Source organism: Triturus cristatus, chromosome 8 (genome assembly GCF_964204655.1).
Source record: "Triturus cristatus chromosome 8, aTriCri1.1, whole genome shotgun sequence".
Classification (NCBI taxonomy): domain Eukaryota; kingdom Metazoa; phylum Chordata; class Amphibia; order Caudata; family Salamandridae; genus Triturus; species Triturus cristatus.
In genome coordinates, this window is record NC_140591.1 from 923036059 (window position 1) to 923061897 (window position 25839).

The 25839-nt window shown below is 49.2% G+C and overlaps 1 protein-coding gene across 2 annotated transcripts in view; it reads left to right on the plus strand.

The window, feature by feature from the left end:
* Positions 1–24556, plus strand: part of LOC146805265 (von Willebrand factor A domain-containing protein 5A-like) — a 671080-nt gene extending 646524 nt beyond the window's left edge. For both annotated transcript variants that reach the window (XM_085622439.1, XM_085622440.1), the window contains exon 19: positions 24108–24556. In XM_085622439.1, coding sequence (XP_085478565.1) covers positions 24108–24187 — 80 coding nt within the window. In that variant the 3' untranslated portion in view covers positions 24188–24556. The remainder of the gene's footprint in view (positions 1–24107) is intronic.
* Positions 24557–25839: the final 1283 nt, after the last annotated feature.

Sequence of the window (25839 nt, forward strand, 5' to 3'; positions counted from 1 at the left end):
TGCTAGCTGGAATTGGGTATCTGACTGCTAAATGAGACATAGCTAGATGCTGGAGATCCCTGAAGACCCCCCCCCCCTCCTCCTCTCCCCCAGATATCCGCTTGGACTTGAGGAATTGACCACCATTGTAAAGCGGAAATTAAAACTTACAAATGGAAGGACTGTGCCCATAAACACTTCAAGATCTGGGGCCAGCGGCTCACAGACTCCACGTTGATGGTGAATACACTTTTCTTCCCAACCCTTTTCAATGGTTTCAAGGGGGTGGGCATGAGTGATGGAAAATGTAAATCTTATCTAATGTCGTTCCAATCGAAGCCTTTTAGTTATGGTTGGTTTCGCCAACAAAAAAGCATTAAAAAGATGTATCACAAAAAGTCTACCTTCTAATTTTATAACTGTGTGCCTGATGGTTGGCTTGTGGAAATGCTTACGCTCATAACTGTAGGCCTGAGTTAATTATGGTGACGAGCTATGACTCTGGTTTGTTGACTGGGAAATGTTATGTCCGATGCCATAGGTCTTGCCTGCTTATGAAATATCATGACAAAGGCAGTTGCTGAAGCTTATTTATTGTGAAAAAGATTTGTTAAAGCCAGTAAGCTTTTAACAGTTGATTGTTACAGCTTGTACCAGCTATAGACAGATAGTTTGTTGTATGTAATCTCACAGTTTACTGTAGTAGGCAAGGGTTTTGGCGCTGGCCAGAAACTTTGAAAAACCTGGGGGTTTTCAGTGTGAAGATTCTTTTAAGGCATTTTGAGAGGGGTTGTATTTTGTTTGGCAAGCTGTGTTTTTCTACCGATTTATAATTTTAGAACTTTATGCATGTTGGTTGTCAGATTATGTACATTTGAATAGGCGGTGGTGGGTAAAATTTAAGTCCAAAAGCAAAGCGTATAAGCTTCATCGGTTCATTGGGAAAAGTCCTGCCTTATTTCATAGGTTTGATCTGCTCATTACACAACGTTATGACAAAGCCAGTAGGTCTGGCCTACTTATTGTGAAAAGCACATATTAAGGAAATAGGCTTTTAATTGTGTTTACACTATACATACACCTGAAGGCAGGTAGTTTGTTACGTGGAATCGCACAGATTACCATAGTAGACAAGGGATTTGATTTTGATGATTCACTGGAACACACCATGGGGCTAGAAGATATGCACTACAATAATCTTTTTTAAGCTCTCTTAGAAGAGGGAATATTTTCCTTTTCCAGCTATAACCTTGTATACACATGTAATTTAATTAAATTATGACTGTTTGCCTGGTGTTTGCCTTGTGGAAAGCTTACATTCAGTGCAGTAGGTTTGAGTTGATTACGGTGGCAAACCAGTGACAAAGTCTATAGGCCTTATTGTTTATTATGAAAAGGTTTGAGCAAGACAGTCAGCCTTACTTGTTGATTGAGAAAAGCATATGTTAAAGTCACTAGACATTTAAGGGTGGATTAATATTACTCTGAATTAAAGCCTACCGTTAGGGTTTTGTTGCATTGAATCTCAAAGATTACATTAATAGAAACGGGTTTTGGTGCTGGTTACACTCTCTGACAAACCATGGGTTTAAAAGATTTGCACTATGAAAATATATATATATTTTTTAAATATTTTTATTTTCATTTTTTGTCAAACAAAAACGAAAAGAAGCGTGTCACATTTGGCTACATTTGTGCAGAGATGTACATGTAGAATCCACATCACATAGATTCCCATATCCTCCCCTTTGCGGGCTGTATGAATCTGTAAGTCCCACTCAATCATTGATTCTTGCAGCAACGTTCCCCAGATTGTCCTTTTCCAAAGCGTCTGAAGACAGACCAGCCGGCCATCTTGACCAAAGTGCAGTACGGCTCCCTTCATTAGCCAACTAATCATCACCCAATCCTCCATCTAGCCCATAGTATATCCTCCATTTGCCCCACACCCTACGGAATTTTCGCGGGCAGCCTCTTGCTTTGTATGTAACCCTCTCCACCGCCATGTACATATCCAACCCCATCTTCCATTCTCGAAGCTGGGGCGGTAATGCCGCCCCCCCCCCCCCCCCATGTTCGAGCTACGTCCCTTTTCGCTACTACTAAAGCCAACATGGCAAAAATAAGCTGTGTACGGCCCAGATCTACATCCCCGGGAATGCCCAGCAGTATGAATTTGGGATCTAGGGGCAATACCTCTTATAAAACCCTGCTCAGTTCCCCCAATAACATTTCCCAATATGACTGTATGACGGGGCAGCCCCAAATGATGTGGTAGAAGTCCCCCTGTGCCTGGCCGCATCTTAAACAATTTGGGTCGCTGACTCGGCCCATACGATGGAGTCGGGCCCTGTCATAATATACTCTGTGTAGTATCTTGTATTGAATAAGATGGAGGCGGGATTTAATGGCCACCTCTCGGTGATGCATCAGGGCCGCCTCCCAGTCAACATTTTCTAGGCTACCTAAGTTCAGTTCCCACGATTCCCTCAATTTCCCTAGCCTGTCCAGTGTGTTATTATTCAGGGTCCGGTATGTTAGTGATACTGCCTTGGTGAGTACGTGTTCCTGCAGTAGGCGTCCCTCCAGTGGTGCATATTCTGGCGATGAGGCGGATAATGAGCTCTCCGCTAGCCAGGCATACTTAAAAAACTGAGAGGTGTGCAGCCCAAAATCTGTCTGCAGCGCTCGAAAGCTTTTGAGTTTCCTCTTGGCCACGATATCCCCTATGGTGGAAATGCCTATGACGTCTCACCCCTCAAAGCCCCTGAGTTTGTGGAGTTCCTTTAACCAGGAACAGTGGCAGAGGGGCGTCTGGTTTGTTGGTTTGTGTGCCCAGACCAGTGCCTTTGACGCTCTGTCCCATACCTCTAGTGTGACTCATGTGGCCGGGAGTAGGCGTCCCTTGCCCTGCCCTCCATAGAGAAAATACATACATGTGCGGGTCGTCATAGTATCTCTTTCTATCCTGTAGGAGCGGTGGTCTGCTGTGGCATGTATCCATTCATTCACGGGGGTCAGATGCTCCGCCCAGTAGTAAGCCTCGATATCTGGTAGGAAGATCCCCCCATTATATTGGTTACGATGTAATGTGGTCAGTGCAATCCTCGGCTGTTTCCCGAGCCATAGGAGGGAGCGTAGTTCCGCATCCATCACCCGAAAGGTCTGCCTGGAGAGGGGGGGGGAGGAAGTACTCATTCTGGAGGGCATAAAGGAAATGGGGCAAAGTGATCATTTTAAACATAGCCGCCCGGCCAAGAATCGTGAGGGGGAGAGCTTTCCACCTCAGTGCATCAGCAGCGAAGTTAGCAATGACCCATTGGATATTGTTCTGGTACGATAGCCTCCTATCTGTGGTGAGATAAATCCCCAAGTACGTGAACCCAGTCTGTGCTATCTGCGGGACCCCGGGGAGAGTGAGCCAGGCCTCTAAGGCTCGTGGGCTATATATGACCGATTTGTGCCAGTTTATGGCATATCCTGAGAACGTCCCTTAGCGGCCCATAAGAGCTAACAAGGCAGGGATCGTGAAGGCCGGGTGGGTAACATACAACAAGATGTCATCCGCATAGAGCAAGATCTTTTCTTCCCTCACATCTGTCGGCGTTATTCGGAACCCTCGAATCTCCGCCCGTTGCCAAATCTCACAGGCCACTATCTCTATAGTGAGAGCAAAGAGTAACTGGGACAACGGGCAACCTTGACGGGCCCCCTTCTAATAAGGAAATCTCCAGATAGCTGGCCATCAACCTTAACTCTTGCACGAGGGTCCGTGTATAAGAGGCTCATTCAGTGCCTAAACTTGGGGCCAACACCAAACTTAACCAGGGTGGCCTCTAGAAAGGGCCAATGCACCATGCTTTTTCTGCGTCTAGGGACAAAAGCAAATGCGGCTCTTCTCGATCCTGTACCTCCATGAGCCAATTTTGGGTCCTACGTAAATTCAGTCTGGTCGCCCGTCTAGGTAGGAAGCCCGTCTGGTCCTGGTGCACCAGGGTAGTGATGACTTGGCGAAGGCGCAGAGCCAGAATCGTTGCCAACATTTTTACCTCTATATTAAGGAGGGAAATTGGGCGATAGGAAGGCCAGTCATCGGAGGGTTTCCCTGGTTTGTGAATGGGGATAATCATAGCCATTCGGAGATCCGAGGGCAGGATTCCCTCCTGAGATGCATCTCTAAATATTGCCAGGAGGTGTACTGCTGAGAGATCTGCACATCTTTTATAGAATTCTGCAGGGAGGCCATTCGGGCCCGGGGTCTTCCCAGTACGCAACCTGGTAATGGCTTCCTTGATGTCATCTGCTGTTATATCCGATTCTAGTCCTTCCCACTCAGCGTCATCTAAGGACGGGTTTGAATGGTCTTTTAATAAGCTAGTATTTCCGAAGAGGCTCCCAGATCTCAGGCTTCATAGAAATTCTGATAGTAGGATGCGAACGTCTGGACTATCTGTGCATCTCTTGTCTGTGTCATTCCCTGAGGATCTTACTCTCGCTACCCAGCGGGATTCCATTTTTTTACGGCTGAGCCATGCCAATAGTTTTCCTGATTTGTCTCCCACATCATACAGTCTGTGTAGGGTCGCCTGCGCCTTGGCCTCCTCTGTTGCTAGTGCCCTGTAATGAAGCTGCGCGTCTGTCAACTGCCTTAGGACCTGTGGATCTCTGCGTGTAAGGTACCGCTTTTCCAAGGCAAGGGATTGGGCCTCCAATGTGGCCAGTTCTTCCTGAGCCTTCCTCTTCTCCCATGCTATCCGGTTTTGAGCCCTGTCCCGAAGTACCATTTTATATGCTTCCCATAACACGACGCCCGACCGTACCGATCCCTGATTGTCTGCGAAATAAACTTTGGTGTCAGCCCGGAGATCCTGGAGCACCTCTTTATTCTGCAGGTCCCATACCAATAGTCTACAACTCCCGCGCCCAGCGCAGGACCTCTCCCCCACTTTAACAAACAAAGACGAATGGTCAGACAGGCCCGGGCCATATATTCTGCCTCATAAATGTTCTCAATGACACCCCGAGGGAGCAATACATAGTCCAAACGAGAGTGGACCCTGTGAGCCCAAAAGTAGTATGAATATTGTCGTTCTCCTGGATGCAGGTGTCTTCACACGTCCACCAAGCCCAAGGTGTCAGTCAAGCGAGCTAAGTGTGTAGTCAAAGGATGGTGAACATGATCCCCTGAGCAGTCCATGGGGACAGACATTACATCGTTAAAGTCACCCCCAATATTGTGTATTGTGCCCGGTGTGCCCAGCAGAATGTCGGTCACCCCGTGTAAGGTCCTAGTCTGTAGCTTCGGTGGAGCATAAACTGATAGAATGGTAACATTCCTTCTACCCAATGACCCTGTCACTCCCACATATGTTCCTTGTGGATCTATCCATGTACGTTGCACCTTGTAAGGTGGGGATTTTTTAAATCAGGATAGCTACCCCACTAGATCCAGAGGTGTATCCTGCATGTGCCAGGACAGGATATGCTCCCCTCGCAAGGAACCCGCATTTCGTGCCTTTAAGATGGGTCTCCTGCAGTAGCACAACATCCGGGCGGGCACGCTTTATGAATGATGATACCAATCCTCTTTTTATCTTATCCCCCAGGCCATTAACATTCCAAGTGAGCACTGTAAAGGGGCTAGCCTCCAGATCCATCATGACCGGCCGGTGTGCAGTGGCGGGACACGTATGTATGGATAGTTAAGCAATGCCCTATGCTGGGAATGTGGGTGATTGCGCACGCTTTCCTGAATCTGTGACTGTACCTCAGCAAAAACATAATGAACCAAAACAAATAACATCAATGAAACTGTTTGTAACCCCTCACTCCAATCCCCCCACCCCACCTCCCTCCTCCCCATTGTCGCACCCCCTGCCAAGTGCTCGAGGATGTGCATTAGGGTGGCAGAGGTCTGTCGCCCACCCCAATCCCAACTTGCGCTACAAGTTCAAACTCCTGCAGCGACCCCAATAGTTCTTAGAAGTAAGTTCCCCCACAGACAGAGGAAGCCCAAGTGAAGGAGAAAAGGCCAACGTGTTAGAAAAGAAAAGGAAAGAATGAGCGGAGAGATAGAAAGCTGGAGAGAGAGAAAAGGAGAAAAGGGGGCTATGTGAAGCCCATGTCCATGGCTACTCCGAGCCTCTCGCCTGCTGTTTAATGGGGGTCTTCGGCCTCTCTGCAGGTCTAGTAGGTGGAGCAGCAAGGGGAGGAAGTGTCCAGTCAGCATACTCCGACATCACAGTCTAGTTCCACGGCCGGTCTCACCAGTCCATATTCACGAGTGCGAGTCAGGTGCTTCCCCCTGAGAAGCCAAGGTGTCTGTTGCTGCGTCCTGCTCCATCGCCACTATTTCAGCCACCAAGGGGTGGAGAGAGGGTCTGTCCTCGCCCTCCTCTCCGGATGAACTGTCTCTAGTCTTGGTCTCTGTACCTGGATCAGGTTGGTCGGGGAGACGTAGGGCGCGCGGTTCTGCCAAGAGGCGAGAGTTCAGCGAGCGACCGCTGCGCCTTCGGGTTCTTCCAGTACCCCGCGATGCATATGGGGTTGCCTCCTGGAGTCGATCTTTGTGGGCACCCCGGGGTCTCAGCTGTCTTTGATGGCCAGGGGTTCATGGGGCGTTCCCCGTTGATGTCTGGGTTCGGCGCAGTGGAATTTCGGCCCGCTCCAGGGCGGGACTCTCCTCAAGCCAATGCCATGCTTCCTCCTGTGTCTGGAAGAAGTGAGTCCTCCCCAGGAATATCACTTTCAGTTTTGCGGGGAACAGGAGCATGTATTGATTCTTGTGATCTGAAAGAAACACGTTAGTTAGATTCCTCACCTTAGAATATCCCCAGGCGTCAGGCTGGATCCGGAAAGATTTTTGTAGCAATACCCCTTGCGCGTCGATAGGCGTCGTCTGCGGCTCCGTGTCCGTTGTCGGCGTTGTGCGCCGGAATGACGTCGTCGGAGTACTTAGACGCCGCCCTCGCGCGTTCTTCTTTTTTCCGCGCCAGTAAGCGCCGATCCAGGAAGAGCTTACCCCTAGTCATTTTTTGACTAACTTTTTTGACTCTTTCGGTCTATCGACTCGACTCTGGTGCCGGTAGGATGCCTGGTTTCAAGGCCTGTGGCGCCTGTCATCGCCTGATGTCGGTGACAGATCACCATCGCTGGTGCCTGTATTGCCTGGGGCCCGACCATGACGCGGAGTCGTGCCTCGATTGCCAGGCTGTGACGTCGAATGCTAGGCGGGAGCGGTCCCGTAAGCTTCTCGAGCTTCGGCACTCGGCTCCGCGTCGCTCTCGGTCCCGGTCCAGGAGGAGATCCAAGGACCGATCGCGGAGCCGCAGCCATCGTCATCGCTCGTCGGGGTCTTCGGGTAAGTCGAAGCACTCCAAGAAGTCCAAGAGACGACATCGCTCTTCGGACTCCCCTCGCCGGTCGCGCGACTCTGCTGAGGGTCAGGGTGGTCCCACCCCCGCGGCTCCATCGGAGCCGCAGGAGCCGCGTCCGTCCCCATACCCGCCTGTCCCTGGGACTGACGCGACTCCGGCGGAGGTCAGTGCCTTCCTCTCGGCCATGAGGGGCCTGGCTCCGCCGTCGACGCCTGTCGGTGCGCCTTCGGGCCCCGCAGGTTCGACTGGGCGACCTCGCGTGCCGGCGGCTCCGGCCCCGTCGACGGCACCGGCCCCGACGCCGCAGGTCCCCGAGGGATCCAGGCCTGGATCTCGGTCGGCGCCGGTCGACCTCACGACGCCTCCTCCGCCGGCGCCGACACCGGTTCCACCTCCGTCTCCGGATGACGCCGTTCCCTGGTTCAGCCCCGGTCCGGACCCGACGCCGGTACGGCGACGTCCGGCGCCGCACCCGACATCGATGGATGACCATTTCATCTACCGTCCGGCTCCGATCGTTCCTCCTGTTTATCAGGAATCGGATGACGGGGGCGACTGGGAGGGGTCTGAGGACCCTATGGCCCTCCAGGGTCAACTTGCACAGGACTGGGCAGACAAACTGGGGGATGCCAGTGGTCTGGACACTTCGCCGGACGCTGGCTTCATCTCTCCTCCGACTGTGGCCTCGGAGGAGGGTGCAGCTTTTTCAGTGGTGCTGCGCAAGGCGGCCGAAGCCCTAGGGCTGGAGTTGCCTGCTGTGGCCGTGAGGACTAACGTCCTCACAGAGGTCCTTCAACCGACAGCAAGCTCCACTGAGCCTCTGCTGCAGTTTAATGAGGCCCTCATAGACGTTCTGCAGCGCACTTGGTCCAAGCCCTCCACAGTTCCTCCTGTGGACCGGAACGTTGCCCGGCGCCACCGCCCTGCTCCGGGCGACCCCAGTTTCCTCTCCCAACACCCCACCCCCGAGAGTCTGGTTATCCAGGCCTCAACCTCCCAATCCTCCTTCCCGTCCGCTCCTCCGCATCGGGAATCCAAGAGGTTGGAACAGTTTGGCAAGAAACTGTTCTCGTCTCTGAGTTTGGGGCTGCGGTCTTTAAATACCGCTTGCCTTTTGGACCGTTATTCCCACTCTCTGTGGGATACGGTGGAGGACGTGCTGCCCTTGTGCCCGGTGGAGGCCCGGACACGACTCGCTCAAGCACTTGCTGACGGTCGAGATGCAGCACGGCACGCCATACGGTGTGGACTTGACATCACGGACTCGCTGGGTCGGGCGATTTCCACCACGGTGGCGCTTCGGCGTCACGCCTGGCTGAGGTCCACGTCATTTTCAGGGGATGTCCAGAGTTCCCTCATGGACATGCCCTTTGATGGCACTCTCCTTTTTGGTGAGAAGGCAGACAGTGCGCTGGTTCGGTTCAAGGACTCCCGGCCACGGCCAAGTCCTTGGGTCTTTCGGCCCCGCGGCTGCAAACTTCCGCCTTTCGTCCCTTTCGTGGCCAAGGAAGGGGCGCCTCCTCACGTCCGCCCAGCCACCGGCCGCAGAACCAACCTGCACGCGGACGTGGATTCCGCCAAATCGATACTGGAGGTCAACGTGCCGGTCAGTCCACATCCACCCCAGCAGCATCCGCCTCAAAGCCCTCCTAGTCCGAGCTTTCAGGCCCATTCAACGCCAGTGGGCGGCAGAGTTCGCCATCACCTGCTCCACTGGCGCTCCATCACGTCGGACAGGTGGGTGCTGCAAATCATCCGAAGGGGCTACTCCCTCCCCTTCGAGACGACCCCTCCAGCCATGCCACCGCTGAACCACCGTATGTAGGGGGATCATTTGCATCTTCTACGAGAGAAAGTTTTGGCCCTCTTGGCCATAGAGGCCGTCGAGCGCGTTCCTGGTCCAAAAGTAGGTCGTGGTTGTTATTCCCACTAATTTCTGGTTTCCAAGAAGGGCAAAGGGGGCCTACGCCCGATCTTGGACCTCAGGAGCGTGAACTCCTTCCTCCGGAAGGACCGTTTCAAGATGCTCACTTTAGCTCAGGTTCTGGCTGCCCTAGACCCTGGAGACTGGATGGTAGCGTTGGACTTGCAGGACGCTTATTTCCACATCCCCGTCCTGCCGGCCCACCGGCATTACCTGCGGTTCACGGTCGGTCAGGAGCACTTTCAGTTCACCGTGCTCCCCTTCGGCCTCGCCAGTGCCCCTCGGGTGTTCACGAAAGTGATGGCGGTGGTCGCAGCTCATCTGCGCCGATCAGGGGTTCCAGTCTTCCCCTATCTCGACGACTGGCTGTTGAAGGCGGGCTCGCCCCAGCAAGTCGTCTCCCACCTCCAGACTACGGCCGACCTCCTGCACTCGCTGGGGTTCTCCATCAATGTACCGAAGTCGCACCTGAGTCCCTCCCAAAAGCTCCTTTTCATTGGGGCGGTTCTCGATTCGGTGCAGATCCGGGTCTATCCGCCAGAATAGCGGGTCCGGGACATTCAGGCCCTGATTTCCATCTTCCGGCCTCCGTCCTGGGTTTCGGTCAGGTTGGTGCTGCGGCTTCTGGGGCTGATGGCCTCCTGCATCCTGTTGGTACCTCACGCCAGGTGGCGGATGCGGGCTCTGCAGTGGGGCCTGAAGTTTCAGTGGGCCCAGCATCGAGGCAACCTGTCCGACCATGTCTTGATCTCGGAGGGCACTGCGAACCAGCTGCAGTGGTGGCTCACAAATCGCGATTGGGTCAGCGGCAGATCCCTCTCCCTACCCCAACCGGAGCATGTCGTAGTGACGGATGCGTCCCTCCTGGGATGGGGGGGCCATATGGGAGAGGCAGAGATCAGAGGACTCTGGTCTCCGGCGGAGACTCGGCTCCATATCAACCTCTTGGAGCTGAGGGCGATCCGACTTGCACTAAAAGCCTTCCTTCCCTCTGTCCGGGGAAGTGTCGTGCAGGTGTTCACGGACAACACCACCGCCATGTGGTATTGCAACAAATAGGGCGGGGTGGGGTCGTGGACCCTTTGTCAGGAGGCTCTGCGCCTCTGGACATGGCTGGAACATCAGGGCATCAACATGGTTCAACATCTGGCGGGCTCTCTGAACGCCAGAGCAGACGAACTCAGCCGCCGGTGCATGATGGATCACGAATGGCGTCTGAACTCGGACGTGGCGCAAGGTCTCGTTCTGCAGTGGGGAGAGCCTTGGTTAGATCTATTCGCCACCGAAGAGAACGCGCAATGTCAGCAGTTCTGAGCGTTGGAATTTCCAAGGCGCCACTCGCTCGGAGACGCTCTTCGTCGCGAGTGGAGTTGCGGTCTGTTGTACGCCTTTCCACCTATACCACTTCTGCCCAGAGTGCTGAAGAAGATCAGGCGCGACCGGGCCCAAGTCATCTTGGTGGCTCCGGATTGGGCACGAAAGTATTGGTATCCCGAGCTACTCAGTATGTCCATCGATCCCCCGATACGACTGCCTCTTCAGGAGGACCTTCTGTCGCAGCAGCAGGGGACGGTCCTCCACCCGAACCTGTCCAGCCTCCACCTCCATGCGTGGAGATTGAGCAGCGACAGTTGATGCCATTTCACTTGCCTCCAGAAGTCTGTGATGTCATTCTGGCAGCCAGGCGTCCCTCCACAAAGACGGTATACGCCTGCCGGTGGAACAAATTTGTGGCATGGTGCACAGCAAAGGCTGTGGATCCCCTTTCCGCCCCTCTTTCTGAGGTTCTCCTCTTTCTTCTTTCTTTGGCCCAGCAGGGCTCTGCTCTGGGCACCTTGAAGGGTTATCTTGCTGCAATCTCTGCTTTCTTAAGGCTTCCTGATCAGCCTTCTCTTTTCAAGTCCCCTGTTGTCTCCCATTTTCTTAGGGGCATTACTCATATGTTCCCTCCTGTTCCATTTGTAATGCCTCAGTGGGACTTGAACCTTGTTCTTACTTTTCTGATGTGCGCTCCCTTTGAGCTCCTTCACAACTGTCCACTTCGTCTACTGACTCTGAAAACTGCCTTCCTGGTGGCTATCACCTCCGCTAGGCGGGTGAGTGAGCTCCAGGCTCTGTCAGCTAAGCCTCCCTTCCTTTCGGTTCATCCGGATAAGGTTGTCCTCCGGACCCGTCCTTCTTTCCTTCCTAAAGTCGTGACTCCCTTTCACATCGGGCAATCTGTCACGCTGCCCACCTTCTTTCCGCCTCCGCATCCTTCAAAAGATGAAGAGAGGCTCCACCGTCTGGACCCAAAACGTGCGCTGTCCTTTTATTTGGACCGCACAAAACAGTTCCGGGTGGACGACCAACTTTTTGTTGGATATGTAGGTGCTAAGAAGGGTAAAGCTGTGCACAAGCGGACCATCTCGCGATGGGTCGTGTTGTGTATTAAACTCTGCTATTCCTTGGCAAAAAAGGTCCCTCCTGTTGGGCTGAGAGCCCATTCAACCCGGGCCACAGCGGCGACAACTGCCCTGGGGAGGGGAGTCCCCTTGCAGGACATCTGTCAGGCGGCGACGTGGGCTTCACTGCACACGTTTGCCAAGCACTATTGCCTGGACAGCCAAGTCCGGAGAGATGGCCACTTTGGCCGTTCTGTTCTCCAGGTCTTTCTGGTGTGATCTTGGTTCGCAGGCCCACCTCCGGGGTTGGTATTGCTGGGGTATCTATTCTAAGTTGAGGAATCTAACTAACGTGTTTCTTTCAGATGAACAAGTTACTTACCTTCGGTAACGATGTATCTGTAAGAAACATTAGTTAGATTCCTCACCAACCCACCCAGCCTCCCCGTTCTGCAAACCGACATCTAGGGTTAAGGTTCTCCCTTTCAGGGCCCTAGATTTTTTGGCACCAGTGTCGGTCTCTTGCATGGCTCAGCGTCCCTGGCACGGAAAGCTATGTATAAGAACTGACGTCAGCGCGCGAGGGCGGCGTCTAAGTACTCCGACGTCATTCCGGCGCACGATGCTGACGACGGACGCGAAGCCGCAGACGACGCCTACCGACGCGCAAGGGGTATTGCTACAAAAATCTTTCCGGATCCAGCCTGACGCCTGGGGATATTCTAAGGTGAGGAATCTAACTAACTAATGTTTCTTACAGATACATCGTTACCGAAAGTAAGTAACTTGTTCTTCCTGCAGTTTTGCGTTCACCGAATCAAAAGTACACTTCTGCTTCTTTACCTCCCTGCTGTAATCCAGGAAGATCATTATACATGCATGTTTGTGCCGGATATCTCAGAGTTTCCTGGCTTCTCGAAGGATCATGTCTCTGTCAAGAAAGTTTAAAAAGCGGGCTATAACGGGACGCGGTTGCGCCCCCGAAGGTGGTCGGGCCATCAATGCCCTATGCGCTTTTTCTATGATGAAGCAGGCGGAGAATATATCCTTCGGGAATATGCGCAGGAGCCAAGTGTGAAGAAAGTCTGACATATTTGTCCCTTCAAGTCCCTCTCTAAAGCCCACAAAGTGGAGGTTATTGCGCCATGCCATGTTTTCCGCATCACCGACGTGCCACTGAGGGTCTTTATTCTAGGACTGTAGGTCTGAAATCCCTTTACGGAGCTCTTGCAGGATATCCTCGGCTTCCCACAGTCTAGCCTCCGATTCTGTTACTCTGGCCGCCAGGTTCCGCAAGTCCTGCCTCAGGAGCGTCACCTCCGTGCCCACCGCACCTGTCTTCCCCTCGAGCGCCATCCTGGAGGATTGGATCACCTGAAGGAGAGTATCCATGTCAGTGCGGGCGGTCGGTTGTTCCTCCGGAGGCGGGGGGTGATTACCTTGGTGTAGCGGTCCATTTTCCCTTGGCGCGGTGGCTTCGGGTCCTTGTCTTTGCCCATGGTCGACGTTAGTATGAAGGAGCGTGTAGGGGAACCGTGCAGTACCGGGGGAGTGCACCGCAACAGCGGAGGGGAGGGGGATCGGGACCGTACCTCTCCATCTCAAATGACCCTTCAGCGCTATTCCAGTCGTCAATGTGCTACGGCTGGGTTCTTAGGCACAGGTAGGTCCTTAAAAAGTACTTCTGAGGCCCTCTTCGAGCCCGCTGTTGACCAGATTCACCAGCTGATGAGGCGAATCAGGGGCAGTCCTGGACAGATTCCTCCAGGTCAAGAGCGGCCTGGAATAACAGGGTTCCACTGGAGCCTCAACTTGCTGGCGTAGCACAATCGGGGGGGGTCCCCTTGCCGGTCCCCCAGGATGCGCCTCCAACACTGCAGGGAGAAAGTAAACAGGGGCAGCCCTCCTCCTACCCACGCAGGCCAGCCACTCGTCATACAAGCATGAGGGACCAGTGCCACTGTCAGGTCAGGGCCCGCAACAGGTCAGAGGCACCTCCACAGAACACCAAGGGACTTCCCAGCGAAGGCCGGCGCGCCAGGCGGGCCGGAGCATCGATCCTCCGCTTGCACAGAGCGCAACCCCCAGGCCTCGCCACCAGTTGGGACAGCACCCCCCAATCACCTGGCTCACCTGGGGTCGTTTCTCCGGTCGCCGCTCTGCGATACCCTCTACAACTCAGAAGGGCTCCGTGTGCCCGGCAGTCTCCTCCGGTCGTCCCCAGGGGCCGGAGTCTCCGCGTCGGCTGCGGTGACGCAGGTCGAGAGGGCCGCAACAATGCCGGACAATATTCCCCTTTTTCTGCGGCCAGGCTCTCAGCAGAATCTGGAGGGGACTGAGGCCGATAGTCCTCCCGAACTGCGTCCCCGGGTGTCTGTGGTCCCGCAACTCAATGCCTGAACCCTGAGTTCGCCAGGCCGCCTCAGCTCCGTGTCGGCGCCATTTTGAGCGTGCGAGTGCAGTCACTGCTCAAGTTACAATACAGCCACAGAGGAGGTCACAGGGCTCCCAAAGTCCCTCGTGGGCTTCGCTGGGATAGTTATGAATGCCTGGAAGGCAAATGCAGGTGTTCCCTGGCCATGCGGACCCCGGATTCCGTGTCAGATGGTGCTTTCTGCCGGAGCTCGGCGAAAGCGCGTCTTACTCGGCCATGCTGTTGGCCACGCCCCCCTGCACTATGAAAATATTTAAGCACTTTTAGGGAACATACTATTTTTCTTTGTGAACTGTAATTGTGCATGTTTTCAATTTTATGACTATGCCCGATGGTTGCTTTCTGGGAACGCTTATGCTCAATACAGTAGGCCCGAGCTTGTTATGGTGCCAAGCCAGTAATAACAGCTATAGGCTTGATTTGTGAGGAGGAAAATGTTATTCCATACACCATAGGTCTGGTTGGTTTACTGTGAAAAGTGATGACAAAGATAGTAGGCCTGGCTTATTCATTGAGAAAACATATGTGAAATCCATTAGGCCTCTAACAGTGGATTATCATATTATGTTACAGGCTGTAGAAAGGTATATGTTATATGTAATATCACAGATTACAATAGTAGGCAAAGTTTGTGGTCTTTGTACCCTTTCTGACAAATGATGGGTTTAGATTTTCACTGTGATGATTCTTGAAATGCCCTATGGAGAGGGGCTGTATACTGTTTTGCGGCTTTCATTGTGTACATATTTGTAATGTTATAAATATATGCTTGATGGGTGCCTATGTGTGTTGTATATAGTATCAAGCCATTAAAGGCTAGAGGCCTTATTGGTTCACTGCAAAATATTACGTCAGATTCCTTACATGTGATCTGTTTATAATGAATAGTTAAGACAAAGCGAGTAGGTTTATTGTGAAAAGCATGCATTAAGGGCAATGGGATTTAAAGGGTGGATTATTCTTACCATGTGCTTAAGCCTTTAGGCAGGTATTTCCTGACATGGAACCTTCTTGATTGCCGCAGTAGGCAAGGGTTTTGGTGTGAACAACCCATCCAATCAAACCCTGTGGATAGACCATTTTTACTATGGCAATCCTTATGATGCTCCATTATTAGGAATTTTATATTCTTTTGATAACAGTATTTTATACATATTTGTAATTATATTTGTGTATGCCTGATGGTTACCTTGTGGGAAGGCTTATGATCAACACAGTAAGTCGTAGCCAATGATAAATAGGTTACAGGCCTGATTCTTTGTAATAAAAAGGAACAATAAAGGCATTAGGCCCACCATAGTGATTGTGAAAAGCATATGTTAAAGTCAACAGGCATGAAAGAGTACATGGTAATTACTCTGTATTAAATTCTATAGAGAGATATTTTGTTACATGACATCTCACTGATTACTATAGTAGGCAAAGATTTTTGTGCTGGTTAGCCCCTCTGGCAAACCTATTTGCACTGCCAGAATCCTTGCTGGGCTCTCTTAAGAGTGTATATTTACATACTATGTAATTTTAGGAGTGTGTGCTGATTGTTTCCTTGTGGGAACGTGTAAGCTCCGTACAGGAGGCCTTAGTTGGTTATGGTGACAAGCCAATGATAATAGCTAGAGTCCTGATTGGTTCAGTAGGAAAAAAATATGTTCGAGGTATATGAGCTGCAGATCACACACTGAGCGAGCATAGATCGCCATCTGGTGTTGCCGGATATGTGCACTTGTTTTTGTCTTGGAAAAGTCTTTGGAAGTCACGGAATAGGTGACTCCTCCTTTGGATCATAGGGCGCATGGGCATCGGCTCCATCCTCGGATTGTTTTTTTCCGCCATCGGACTCGGATGTGTTTATCACGCTCCAGCTCGGTACCGTTACCGATCCCACTTTCGACGCGCAATCCTTCACCTTTTTCTACGGTATTGTTTTCGATCCCGATCCTCGCGCATCTCACCAACTTTTAAGTCCTTGATTCCGGTCGTCGACGAAGAACTTCGGGCCTACCTGGGCCTCTACATCTGGCTCATGGAAAGGACTCCATTCAAGAAGTGTCCACAATGTGGGTCGAAATTCCCACACACAGATCTGCATGAGGTGTGTAACCTCTGCCTTTCACCAGAGCACGAGGCCAGAGACTGTCCAGCTTGTGCCTCTTTCCGCTCCTAAAAGACCCTCCGGGATCCTCCAGCTCGAAGAAGAATGGCTCACTCGTCGACTTACATTCCCGACGACATCTTCCAAGAGGGCGTCGATGTACCAGAACAGGAGCGGGTCGAAGAAGGCCTCGTCAGCGCCTCCGAAGCAGACTCCGACATCAAAGACATCACTCCTGGGCAACGGGTCGGGTCGTAAGTACTGCCGTCGACCCCGACCCCCTCCCCCCACCATCGAAAAAGGCTTCGTCACACCTTCACCTTCGGGCCCAGGTGCACACCGAGAAAGTACTTCTCACGCCCCGCCTCCGGGCCCGGCCAAGAAGTCAACAACAAAGCCTTCTGGCCACTCGGGATCGAGTCAGCCTGCCGTCGGTACCGAAACTCAGACCCTGGCACCGAAAAAGAAGACACCACACTCCTCCTCGGTGCCCACTACTGCCTCCGCATCGACGCACTCGGCACCCAAACCTACCAGCACCAATCCCTTGACTCTGAAAAAAACATCGGAACCGACCAAAAAGCCACTACCGAAGACTACAGACTCTCAAACTTCGGAGCCCAAAAAGCATTTGGAACCGAAAAAACAACAGGTTCTGCAGGCCCCTACAGACACCTCAAAACCTCGCGGTTCCAAGCCCAAAGAGCACAAAACTGCTCTACAGTCAGTGCCGCGTATTCAGAACCGAAAAAATCGGCACTGAAGGACATGTCTCCCACAGAAGAGCTTTTTAAACCAGATCCCACCCAAAAGACTCTTCTTAAAGATCCAAAGACTGGTCAACTGATTCTGAGTTCTAAAAAGAGACCACTGGACTCGCCTACACCGTCTCCAGCACCTAAAAAGAGGGATATTGCGACATCTCCTCTCAGGATCCCTTCTCCACCTCCTCCTCCACCACACCACTCTCCTACACAATCTCCTCCACCAGTGGGCGATGATGACACTTCTGATGACACAGGGGAGGGTGCACATGATGAGCCACTAGGGGATCCTAGTCCACCTCATTCCCCAGACCCATGGGACTATTACAATACACCAGATGTCCCTAACATGCCACAGGATGACATCTATCCCTCTAAACCTTCCCCTCCAGAGGATACCATGGGCTTCAACCAGCTCGTTCACAGAGCTGCGCAGTACCACAGGGTTGACTTACACACAGACCCCGTGGATGAGGATTTTTGAATGGATACTTTTGACATTTCACAAAAGACCACCTTCATTGTACCCATGTTGAAAGGGGTAATTAAACATGTGCCTGAAGTGTATAAATACCCCGTTAGGGCTAGGGTTATCAACCCAAGGATAGAAAAGAAATATAAAGCCGCCCCAGCAGACCCAGCATACATTAAAGGCCACATTCCATTGGATTCATTAGTAGTCTCCAATGCCAGGAAAAGGACTAACTCTCAAACGTCAGGGGATGCTCCACCTCCCGACAAAGAGTCCAAACTCTTGGACGCTTCCGGTAAACGCACAGCGTCTCAAGCAGCTAACATATGGCTTATCGCCAACACTCAAGCCTTGTTAGCTAGGTATGATAGGGCGCACTACGACCAGCTAGAGACCCTATTGCAACACCTGCCTGACAAATATAAAAACAGGGCTAACGACCTCATACAAGAGGGTAAGCTCATCACTAACTCCTCCATTCGCTGCGCTCTAGACGTGGCAGACACCGCCTCCCGAGCCATAAACACAAGTGTCCTCCTGCATAGACACGCTTGGCTACGCATTTCTGGTTTTAAACCTGAAGTACAAACTTCCATTCTCAATCAGCCATTTGACCAGGAACACTTGTTCGGACCTGCCGTGGATTCATCTCTCGAGAAGATGAAAAAAGACACTGACATGTCTAAATCAATGGGAGCCTTGCAATCGCAAGCTCCCGGACGCTCCTTTTGTCGCTCCTCTTAAAGAGGCAACTCCAGAGGCTATTCCTCAGACAACCCCTCCACGTCTTACAAGACTCCCACCCAAACCACATTCACCAAGGGTTATCAGAGAGTAGGCTACAGAGGCAATAATAACAAAGGTAGAGGCAAAACTAACAACACCCGCTCTGCCTCCACCCTTACCCAATGACTTCCCTCCGCTTCCCCCGGACCATCCCACACCTGTCAGGGGAAGATTACTACAGTTCCTTCCTGTCTGTAACACCATCACCACAGACAGGTGGGTGATGTAAATCGTTCAAACAGGTTACTGTCTGGAACTCACCTCTACTCCCCCAACCATACCACCCAGACAGCACCCATTAGAACATTTATCATTGCTAAAACAGGAGGTAATCTCCCTCCTACAAAAACATGCAATAGAACCAGTTAGCAAAACACAGGAGTCTACTCCCTGTATTTCCTCATCCCAAAGAAGGACGGATCTCTGAGACCTATCCTAGACTTCAGACCCCTAAATCTCTACATACACTCAGACCACTTTCACATGGTCACGATTCAACAAGTCCTTCCTCTCCTCTCCCAAGGCGACTTCCTTGCCACTCGAGATCTCAAGGACGCCTACTTTCATATTCCCATTCACACCTCTCACAGAAAATATCTCAGGTTTGTAGTGGAAGGCCAGCACTACCAATTCAAGGTACTCCCTTTCGGAGTCACCACAGCACCCAGAGTATTCACCAAGTGTCTGGCGGTAGTTGCAGCTCACCTCAGAAGACAACACATTCACGTCTTCCCATATTTGGACGATTGGCTCATAAAAGCCAACTCATACAATCAGTGTGTATGTCACACTCACGCAACAATCCAGCTACTCCACGACTTAGGGTTCACAATAAACCACACAAAGTCTCATCTACAACCGTCCCACATACAACAGTACCTCGGTGCCGCAATAGACACCTCAAAAGCACTTGCATACCCCAGTCCAGCCAGGATAGCAAGCATGCAGAAACTCCTAACAAAATTTCAGCCGCAACACTCTCTTCCAGCTCGAGTGTTCATGCAGCTCATAGGGATGATGGTCTCTTGCATATTCATAGTACCTCACGCAAAACTCCAAATGCGTCCTCTGTAGGAGTGCTTAGCACGTCAGTGGAACCAAGGTCAGCTAACGGATCTGGTGTTGGTGGACGGACGCACTTATCGCTCTCTTCAGTGGTGGAACACCAAAAACCTTTCAATAGGGTGACCGTTCCTCGAGCCGATTCCACAGATTGTGTTAACAGCGGACGCATCACTCTCCGGCTGGGGAGCTCATCTATTACATCACACCATGCAGGGCACGTGGACACCACAACAAAAGTTACTCCACTTCAATCACCTGGAGTTACTAGCGATTTTTCTGGCCCTAAAGGCATTCCAAAAGCAAATATCAGGCAAAGCTGTCCTAGTCCGCACCGACAACATGACAGCCATGTACTACATACAGAAACAGGACGGGATACATTCCCTACAGTTCTCCAAACTAGCGCAAAGCATTTGGAGATGCGTTAGTCCTAAAAAAGAATTCTCTTAGCCCAACATGTCCCAGGAGTCCAGAACAGCATCGCTGATCTGTTAAGTCGTCAAACGCATCAGATTCACGAATGGGAACTACATCCACAAGTTCTTCAACCCTTTTTCCAGTTGTGGGGGCAACCAGAGATAGACCTCTTCGCCACACACGAAAACTCCAAATGCCCAAACTTCGCTGCCAGATATCCACACCCATTGTCCAAAGGCAATGCGATATGGATGAATTGGTCAGGCAGATTTGCGTACGCTTTTCCGCCTCTCCCACTAATCACAATGGTAGTGCACAAACTGCAGCAACATTCACTGACCCTCATCCTAGTTGCTCCAACATGGGCCAGACAACAGTGGCACACCACATTACTGGAACTGTCTCTAGTCCCGCACCAAAAACTACACCTCTCCCCACGCCTCTTAACCCAGAATCATGGAGAGATCAGACACCCGGACCCAGCACAGCTCAACCTAGCGATCTGGCTCCTGAGGTCTTAGAGTTTGGTTGCCTTAACCTTTCCCCTGACTGTATGAACGTTATCAGAGAAGCTAGACGCCCCACCACTAGAGCCTGCTATGCAGCCAAGTGGAAAAGATTTGTGATATATTGCCACAACAACACCATCAATCCTTTAGATTTGTCAATTCAACACATCATAGGTTACCTACTGCATCTCCAAAGGTGTAACTTAGCCTATACATCTATTAGATTACACCTCGCTGCCATAGCAGCCTATTTACAAAATAGACGACACTTATCACTCTTCGTGATACCTGCCATCAAAGCATTTGTGGAAGGCCTCAAAAGAAAAATTCCCCCCAAGGTATCCCCCTCCCCTGTGTGGAACTTAAACACTGTCCTCACAAGACTAATGGGTCCTCCTTTTGAACCTCTGCATAAATGCGAACTACAGTTTCTAACACAGAAAGTTGCTTTCCTAGTAGCCATTACTTCCCTTAGAAGAGTCAGTGAGCTACAAGCACTAACTATTCAAGAACCGTTTTTTACAACTCCATCATAATAAAGTTGTGCTCAGAACCAATTCAAAATTCGTCCCTGAAGTTATTTCTCCCTTCCACCTCAACCAGTCTGTGGAGTTGCCCGTATTCTTCTCGCAACCACAGACAGTTGCAGAAAGAGCTCTTTACACTAGATGTTAAAAGAGCACTGCTTTATTACAGTAAAAGAACAAAACCTTTTTGTAAAATCAAACAACTTTTCGTGTCCTTCTCACCACCACATAAAGGCAACCCCATATTGAAATCTGTCATAGCAAGGTGGATTGTCAAATGCATACAGATTTGCTATCACAAAGCTAAACGCACCTTATCTGTTCCTCCTAAAGCCCACTCTACCCGAAAGATAGGGGCTTCATTCCCCTAGATGACATCTACAAAGCAGTCACATGGCCTACACCGCACACATTCACAAAACTCTATGGTGTAGATGTGCAAACAAAACACAAGCTAGTGTGGGCCAGGCTGTACTCAGAACACTATTTCAAACTACTGCAACAGTTACTGGTGGTCGCTGCTAGAGGCTGGCACTGCTATCCAATCTATGCTCAGTGTCTGATCTGCAGCTCCCCAGTTACCTTTATCTGTTCCAGTATTATCTTATTTAGATACAGCATACATGGGCATCTTTTCTCTTTCTTACAAAACTCCATCATTTCCCTGTTGGCAAAAAACAATCTGAGGATGGAGCTGATGCCCATGCGCACTATGATCCAAAGGAGGAGTCACCTATCCCGTGACTTCCAAAGACTTTTCCAAGACAAAAACAAGTGCACATATCCGGGCCCAACACCAGGTGGCGATCTATGCTCAGTGTGTGGATCTGCAGCTCTACATACCAAGAACAGATGCATACTGGTAAGTAGCATTTTCCTTCCAATGCAATGGGTCTGATCTGTTTATATTTAAAAGCTATGATAAATGCAGTAGCCCTAACATATTGATTGTGAAAAGCTTATGTTAAAGTCAATAGGTTTTTCAGGCTGGGTTGTTATTTCTGTGTTAAGGCCTTCAGTTACATATTTTGTTACATGAAATTCCACAGATTATGTTCGCAGGAAAGGATTTGGTGTTAATTAATGCCTCTGACTAACCCTAGTGGTAGAAGATTTGCACTGTAATAATTCTTGCTAGAGTCTTCTTAGCCGAGATGTATCTGACTGTGTGTGTATATCCATATAGATACATAACGGGTTTTTTGGTCTTCTCTGTTCTGCTATTGATCTGTCTCAGTGTTATTTACAATCTGCTTCAATTGATATTGTACTGCATGGGCTAATGATTCATTCCATATCAGTCATTGGCCCTCCTGACTTTGTACATTCACCTGAAAATGAGTGTGCTTCAGTCTCCGGACTGGTTGGCCAGTGGTTTTGTGTTCATTTTTTTACCTTTTATAGTTCACCTTTCATTTATTTGCTTTTTTTTTTTTTTTTATGTGCCTTAAGAGGATACTATAATTCTAACTCGTCACTTGCTTGATGCTCATTTCATCTGCACTGAGTTGCAGTCCACGCGGCCAATTCCTCTAAACCAGGAGACCATTATGGAGTGCTGTTGTCCATAGTGGATTATTGTTTCTCCATTCAAAGATGGCCAACACATCCGTACATGCCAACATTTTAAAAGAAGAAAGAGAGATTTAAAAAAAAAAATAGTTGGGAGAACTTATTTCCCCGTTGACTTCTATTGAAGCAGAGACAATTTCAAGCAAGAGACCGCCAAAATAAAGCTGTTTTTGGATTCTAAAATCGGCAGCCTCCCACTTAAATCAGGTCTATTGGCATATATGCACATTGTTTCTAGATGAGGCATTCAGGCTGGAACTTTAAAACATCAATAGACTATTCACAATACCCCTGCACTGACATACACCTGCTGCTATGATTTAGTATCACGTTTGCTAGCATATGCCTGCCATGATTAGACAGCAGCATGTTTTCTTTTTTCTACTTGTTTTCTTTTAAATTATTGTGCATATATTGTTTTTTATGTTCCAATATCTTTATTATTTTTAAGAAAAGGAGTGCAAATAGTTAAAATACTATATAAAGCAATACAACTTCGTATTGTGAACCATAAATAGATGGGCGATTCATAAATACAAATATATTGAATGCAATAAATAAGGTATATGTAACAAGCTAATATCTGAATAGGCAGAAAAACATTTTCAAGAAACTAGCCGTAGTGCTTAAATAAATAAAACATCAAAATAGAGGAAAGGGAGGGAAAAAAAGACAGAAGAGAATATTAAGGAGGAAGAAGAGGGAAAAGAATGAAGAAAGGGGAGAATAAACAAGCGATGGGGAAAGCTGCTTCGTTGAGAGAGATAGGTTAAGAGGAAGACACAAAAGGATACTGAGCCACCAAACCCTGCGAAGCCAAGTCCATATATTTATCCAGAGACCTCCAAACAACACTAGAAATGGAAGGCGTATAGTGCTGAGTTATAAATGTTTTATAGCAGTTGTGTCTGAGGGTGAAAGCAAACATGAGTCAGTGGATAGATAAACAGATGAGTGAGTGACAAAGAGCATTCATGTTAACGTATTGACTTCCAGAACCCATCAATGTCACAAAAGGCAGTTTTATTCTTAAGCTAAACCTACTGGCATTGCCAAAGCTTGTTCTTTAGTAGTTCCACTTCGCAGAAGCCTTGGTATACTCCGTAGTGACCTTTAGTTTGTGTGTACCCCTTCCAGGATGGACTACGACTTATAGCAAAAACAATCCTGCCTTTATCTGCCCTTGTGCTTTATTGATCTCCATTTCTTAAGACAACAGTCTGTCTTTTCCTTTTTATTCTAATGCCAGTCTTTCTATTACTCGCCGTACCATTGCTTTGTGTTTGTAATTCTTCCGTGTATATTTACTATTGTATTTCCTGTGTCTTTTCTGTCACTCACATATCGTTCTACGTCTACTCTTAACCTGGAGACTGTGTCCCTCCTTGCCATGCGAGTACGCATTTCATGGATCATCAAAACAGTTTCTGATTGCCAAATCTCTTTGTAACCGCCATAATCTGAAAATATATCAATTTCAGCTTACCTTTTTCATTCAGGGAAATAACATGTCAAAGCAAGTTCAACAGTCTGAAATGTTATTCATGGTACTTCAAACTCGACATTTATATTGAAATGCAACATGCTTTGCACTGATAGTTAAAACAATGATGTTTGTTGTTAAACACAGGCTGAGTTGAGTTCTGTACACTATACTTCTTTCCCTATCCACCCAACTCCCCATCTCTCCCTATTTTGCTTGTTATATCGCACTGGAATGGTTGTGTGTTAGCAAAGGAAATGTAATAAAGCCATACATTTCACAAAAGAAGTATAAATCTAACTGATAAATGTATTTTCTTTCAGGATCTTCTCTGGCTGACCTTGTGAAGGCTGGAAACTCCCTGTTACAAGCTGTTGTGAATCCCAAAGTATTTGGTCTATGAGAGAACAGGATGACGTTATTAACCAAAGTTCCTATACAACCACGTCCCCTTTCTTCTTTGCTTTCTCGGGGGGATATTCAATGAGTGTGCATGTTTCCATATCAGAAGAAATAAGAGTAGCTTTCAGCAGAAGTCATATGCCATAAAAGGTACCAGGCTAAGGGTTCACTAGCTGGAAGGTACCACTGTTAAACTATATTTAGGCTACGTTTTTCAAGGAAAACTAATTCTAAAGCATTCGGAAAAAGAAAGAAAAATCACTAACAACTAAAAGTTATTCTGGAGCAGATATCTTTATAGAGCAATAAAAATCAAATTCTCTCTCATTGTTTAAAATACCTGTGTACATTAAATAGTCAATTTATTTCATTCAGTGTCTGTGCCTCACCTGAATCTCAAAGTTCTAGTCTTTCCTCTACTGCTGTACATAATTTACTGGGATCTCACCTTCATGTATGGACACAGGTAAGTTCACCAAAGGTAGCTAATGCTTTGTTCTCAAGCAGTTTATCCAGTAAAATGCAAAGACTTGGTTTTGGGGTTCTACTTTTCTGCAGTGAACTTCCACGTTCTGTCAGGGAGTCTCAAGATGGTAATACTTTCTGGTAACGTCTTCCTCTGTCTTCAAGCATTCATGAAGAGAGAAAACAAGATAACAGTGGGTCGAATCTTGTGCTATTTATTCCCCACCTGTGACAGAGCATGTAAGTAGTGTTGGTGTCAACCCTGCCACACCCTGTTGAATTAATTGGTCCCCCAGTTCTTCACTTCATTAGGAAACAAGAAGCCTCACATCATTTCGGTGTTTACCATTTAACAAGGCTTTGTTTGGGTGGGTAATAGCCAATGGTGCTATTTATACCAACTTTGAACGTGGTATTTCCGCTCTGTTAGTTTCCCTAAAAGTAGGGGTCAAGTCGGTAAAATGTTCCAGTCAACAGTAAATTAGAGGTTACTGCCAAAGTCTGAAAAATCCCAGAGAGATGGGCCATCTCTCTGGGATTTTTCAGACTTGATGGGGCTGTATTTGCTGCAAGAGAGTGTAGGAGGACCGGAATTCCGGACTGCAGGGCCCTTAGGTGTCCTTGTTGTTGGTTTTGAGTGAGGGGTGTCCAGATAAGAGGTGCAAGAGTGTCTGCTGCAGTAGAGGGAAACTTGAGGGAGCAATGTGTCCCTGGCCACGAGGGAGTTGTGTGACCATGGCACGTACGTACCAATGAAGAAGCATACAGGAGTTGTGGAAGAGCAAAGTGTCGGTTTCTGAGCCTTGGTGTAGGAGCATTAATGCAACAAGATTCATAGTGCTTGTGAAAGAAGACAAGTGAACGCTGAGGGAAGAGGGTTACTTCCAGGAGAACAGTGTGCTGCTCAAATGGAAGAAATGTTCCTTCCCAACAAAGAAATAGTTATTTTCCTTCTTTACTGTGGTTTACTGGGATCATAAATCGTGGGATCATGTTCTTTTTCCCCGGATATCAGTACGTATTTCATCCTAGGTTCACTGGTAAGGAAGTATCTGAATGTGTCTTTGTTGGTGTTCGTGCCAAATTCGTTTTTGATATTGTTTACTATAGAAGGCCACTATAAATATTTGGATTGTCAAACTGAAAATTCGCGCCCGTCTTCCAGCAACAAACTGTCAGTAAGAAGCA